The sequence below is a fragment of the Salmo salar genome, chromosome ssa26 (assembly GCF_905237065.1).
Source record: "Salmo salar chromosome ssa26, Ssal_v3.1, whole genome shotgun sequence".
Taxonomy (NCBI): Eukaryota; Metazoa; Chordata; class Actinopteri; order Salmoniformes; family Salmonidae; genus Salmo; species Salmo salar.
In genome coordinates, this window is record NC_059467.1 from 53348987 (window position 1) to 53353986 (window position 5000).

The 5000-nt window shown below is 42.2% G+C and overlaps 1 protein-coding gene across 2 annotated transcripts in view; it reads left to right on the forward strand.

Annotated features, from left to right (window-relative positions):
* Positions 1 to 5000, forward strand: part of lrp3 (low density lipoprotein receptor-related protein 3) — a 71997-nt gene that overhangs the window by 54016 nt on the left and 12981 nt on the right. For both annotated transcript variants that reach the window (XM_045708709.1, XM_045708710.1), the window contains exon 10: positions 2238 to 2341. In XM_045708709.1, the coding sequence (XP_045564665.1) occupies positions 2238 to 2341 (104 nt within the window). The remainder of the gene's footprint in view (positions 1 to 2237; positions 2342 to 5000) is intronic.

The window sequence follows — 5000 nt, forward strand, 5'->3', positions numbered from 1 at the left end:
GTCTAAATCAGTCCCTGATCATTAACCCTCCTGGTGTCCCAGGTATAAATCAGTCCCTGATCATTACCACCTGGTGTCCCAGGTCTAAATCAGTCACTGATCATTAACCCACCTGGTGTCCCAGGTCTAAATCAGTCCCTGATCATTAACCCACCTGGTGTCCCAGGTCTAAATCAGTCCCTTATCATTAACCCACCCAGGTCTAATTCAGTCCCTGATAATTAACCCACCTGGTGTCCCAGGTCTAAATCAGTCCCTGATCATTAACCCACCTGGTGTCCCAGGTCTAAATCAGTCCCTGATAACTAACCCACCTGGTGTCCCAGGTCTAAATTAGTTCCTGATAATTAACCCACCTGGTGTCCCAGGTCTAAATCAGTCCCTAATCATTAACCCACCTGGTGTCCCAGGTCTAAATCAGTCCCTGATCATTAACCCAACTGGTGTCCCAGGTCTAAATCAATCCCTGATCATTAACCCACCTGGTGTCCCAGGTCTAAATCAGTCCCTGATAATTAACCCACCTGGTGTCCCAGGTCTAAATCAGTCCCTGATCATTAACCCACCTGGTGTCCCAGGTCTAAATCAGTCCCTGATCATTAACCCACCTGGTGCCCCAGGTCTAAATCAGTCCCTGATTATTCACCCACCTGGTGTCCCAGGTCTAAATCAGTCCCTGATCATTAACCCACCTGGTGTCCCAGGTCTAAATCAGTCCCTGATCATTAACCCACCTGGTGTCCCAGGTCTAAATCAGTCCCTGATCATTAACCCACCTGGTGTCCCAGGTCTAAATCAGTCCCTGATAACTAACCCACCTGGTGTCCCAGGTCTAAATCAGTCCCTGATCATTAACCCACCTGGTGTCCCAGGTCTAAATCAGTCCCTGATCATTAACCCACCTGGTGTCCCAGGTCTAAATCAGTCCCTGATCATTAACCCACCTGGTGTCCCATGTCTAAATCAGTCCCTGATCATTAACCCACCTGGTGTCCCAGGTCTAAATCAGTATGTTTTATAATGTGTTGTATTACTAGTAGTAGTATGTTGTAATGTATTGTATTACTAGTAGTAGTATGTTATATAATGTGTTGTATTACTAGTAGTAGTATGTTATATAATGTGTTGTATTACTAGTAGTAGTGTGTTGTATTACTAGTAGTAGTGTGTTTATAAGGTATTGTATTACTAGTAGTAGTGTATTGTATTACTAGCAGTAGTGTGTTGTATTACTAGTAGTAATATGTTATAATGTATTGTATTACTAGTAGTAGTATGTTATAATGTATTGTATTACTAGTAGTAGTGTGTTATAATGTATTGTATTACTAGTAGTAGTATGTTATATAATGTGTTGTATTACTAGTAGTAGTGTGTTTATAATGTATTGTATTACTAGTAGTAGTATGTTATATAATGTATTGTATTACTAGTAGTAGTATGTTATAATGTGTTGTATTACTAGTAGTAGTGTGTTGTATTACTAGTAGTAGTATGTTATATCATGTATTGTATTACTAGTAGTAGTGTATTGTATTACTAGTAGTAGTGTATTGTATTACTAGTAGTAGTATGTTATAATGTATTGTATTACTAGTAGTAGCATGTTATATAATGTGTTGTATTACTAGTAGTAGTATGTTATATAATGTATTGTATTACTAGTAGTAGTATGTCATAATGTATTGTATTACTAGTAGTAGTATGTTATATAATGTATTGTATTACTAGTAGTAGTATGTCATAATGTATTGTATTACTAGTAGTAGTATGTTATATAATGTGTTGTATTACTAGTAGTAGTATGTCATAATGTATTGTATTACTAGTAGTAGTATGTTATATAATGTATTGTATTACTAGTAGTAGTGTGTTATAATGTATTGTATTACTAGTAGTAGTGTATTGTATTACTAGTAGTAGTGTGTTATAATGTATTGTATTACTAGTAGTAGTATGTTATAATGTATTGTATTACTAGTAGTAGTATGTTATAATGTATTGTATTACTAGTAGTAGTGTGTAATGTAGTATAGTATACAGATGTTATAATGTATTGTATTACTAGTAGTAGTGTGTAATGTAGTATAGTATACAGATGTTATAATGTATTGTATTACTAGTAGTAGTATGTTATATAATGTGTTGTATTACTAGTAGTAGTGTGTAATGTAGTATAGTATACAGATGTTATAATGTATTTTATGATATGACAGGAATGCCTGTATTGTTTCTAGGTGATCACTGCTGCCCTGATTGGCTCTCTGGTCTGTGGCCTCCTCCTTGTCATCGCTCTGGGCTGTGCCTTTAAACTCTACTCCCTCCGGACAAGAGAGTACAGGTAGGATGATTTCATCTGTCTCCCTCCCTCCCTCCCTCCCTGCCTCCCTCCCTCCCTCCCTCCTCCGCCGGTTCCCAGCCACTAATTATTCATACCACTAAGTGAGAGAGAGAGAGAGAGAGACAGAGAGAGAGTGAGAGAGAGAGAGAGAGAGAGAGAGAGAGAGAGAGAGAGAGAGAGTGAGAGAGAGAGTGAGAGAGAGAGTGAGAGAGAGAGGGTGGGAGAGAGAGGGTGGGAGAGAGAGAGGGTGGGAGAGAGAGGGTGGGAGAGAGAGAGAGAGAGAGAGTGACAAACAGCTTTAATCTGACCCCTGCTATGAAGAACGAGTGCCGCGCCGCTATGCTCAGCTCCCATTTCCCGCGGGTGGGTTGTTAGCATGGTCCATTTCCCGCGGGTGGGCTGTTAGCATGGTCCATTTCCCGCGGGTGGGCTGTTAGCATGGTCCATTTCCCGCGGGTGGGCTGTTAGCATGGTCCATTTACCGCGGGTGGGCTGTTAGCATGGTCCATTTCCCGCGGGTGGGCTGTTAGCATGGCGGCTCAGTTAGCGCTAAGCTACTCTGCTGGTGCCCTGCTAATCCAGACACCATGTAAGTCCCTTCAACTCAGCTCTGTTTGTGTAAGCTGATCAGGCTTGGCCTGGTCCTGCAGTGTGGAACTGTAGAGAGAGAGAGAGAGAGAGAGAGAGAGAGAGAGAGAGAGAGGACAGAGAGAGAGAGGACAGAGAGAGAGAGAGAGGACAGAGAGAGAGAGAGGACAGAGAGAGAGAGAGGAAAGAGAGAGAGAGAGAGAGAGAGGACAGAGAGAGAGAGGACAGACAGAGAGAGAGGACAGAGAGAGAGGACAGACAGAGAGAGAGGACAGAGAGAGAAGACAGAGAGAGAGTGAGAGGACAGAGAGAGAGAGGACAGAGAGTGAGAGGACAGAGAGTGAGAGGACAGAGAGTGAGAGAGAGAGAGAGAGGACAGAGAGAGAGAGGACAGAGAGAGAGAGAGAGAGGACAGAGAGAGAGAGGACAGAGAGAGAGAGAGAGAGAGAGAGAGGACAGAGAGAGAGAGAGAGAGAGAGGACAGAGAGAGAGAGAGGACAGAGAGAGAGACAGAGAGAGAGAGGACAGAGAGAGAGAGAGAGAGAACAGAGAGAGAGAGGACAGAGAGAGAGAGGACAGAGAGAGAGAGAGGACAGAGAGAGAGAAAGAGGACAGAGAGAGAGAGACAGAGAGAGAGAGAGAGAGAGATGAGTAGAAGTGGTGTATAATTAGAAGTAGGAGTTACTAGCTGCTGTGGTTGTTTGTATCTGCCTGGCTCTGCACAGTCTGACCTGTCATGACTCACTATATTGATCTGATTTACTGATGTGGAGAGAGAGAGAGAGAGAGAGAGAAAGAGAGATACAGAGAGATACCGAGAGAGAGATACAGAGAGAGAGAGATACAGAGAGAGAGAGAGATACAGAGAGAGAGAGAGATACAGAGAGAGAGAGAGATACAGAGAGAGAGATACAGAGAGAGAGATACAGAGAGAGAGATACAGATACAGAGAGAGAGAGATACAGAGAGAGAGATACAGAGAGAGAGATACAGAGAGAGAGATACAGAGAGAGAGAGAGATTGCGAGGAGCACAAATACAAATTCCATCTAGACACCGTTGCCCTAGAGCACACAACAAACTATACATACCTCGGCCTAAACATCAGCGCCACAGGTAACTTCCACAACGCTGTGAACGAGCTGAGAGACGACAAGGCAAGAAGGGCCTTCTACGCCATTAAAAGGAACATAAAATTCGACATACCAATTAGGATCTGGCTAAAAACACTTGAATCAGTTATCTTCTTTGGGATAGGGGGCAGTATTTTCACCTCCGGATGAAAAGCGTGCCCAACGTAAACTGCCTGTTACTCAGGCCCAGAAGCATGCATATATGCATATAATTGGTAGATGTGGATAGAAAACACTCTAAAGTTTCTAAAACTGTTGAAATAATGTCTGTGAGTATAACAGAACTGATATGGCAGGCGAAACCCCGAGGACAAACCACCCCCCCCCTCAAAAAATGTCAGTTTACCACTGTTTTCAATGGCTTGAACTTTAATTATAAGCCCAAGTCCTCCCAAATTGCAGTTCCTAGTGCTTCCACTAGATGTCAACAGTCTTTAGAAAGAGTTTCAGGCTGGTTTTTAGAAAAATGACCCAGAAATTGTCGTTTTTGTAGGTGGCTCCCGTTTTGGCTTTAGTGATTCTTTATTGTTTATCTCCGGTAAAGACGATAACGATTCTCCGTCTTAAATTGTATCGTTTATTTGCGTATTAGGGTACCTAAGGATTGATTATAAACGTTGTTTGACTTGTTTGGAAGAGTTTATTAGTAACGTTTGGGATTCATTTTGTATGTATTTTGACGGAGGGAAACTGAGTGGATTATTGACCCTTAGCGCGCCAGCTAAACTGAGTTTTTATGCATATAGAAAAATGACATTATCGAACAAAAGGACCATTTGTGATGTTTATGGGACATTTTGGAGTGGCAACAGAAGAAGATCTTCAAAGGTAAGGTATGAATTATATCCTTATTTCTGAGTTTTGTGTCGCGCCTGGCGGGTTGAAATATGATTGTCATGTGTTTGTTTGATGGGGTGCTGTCCTCAGATAATCGCATGG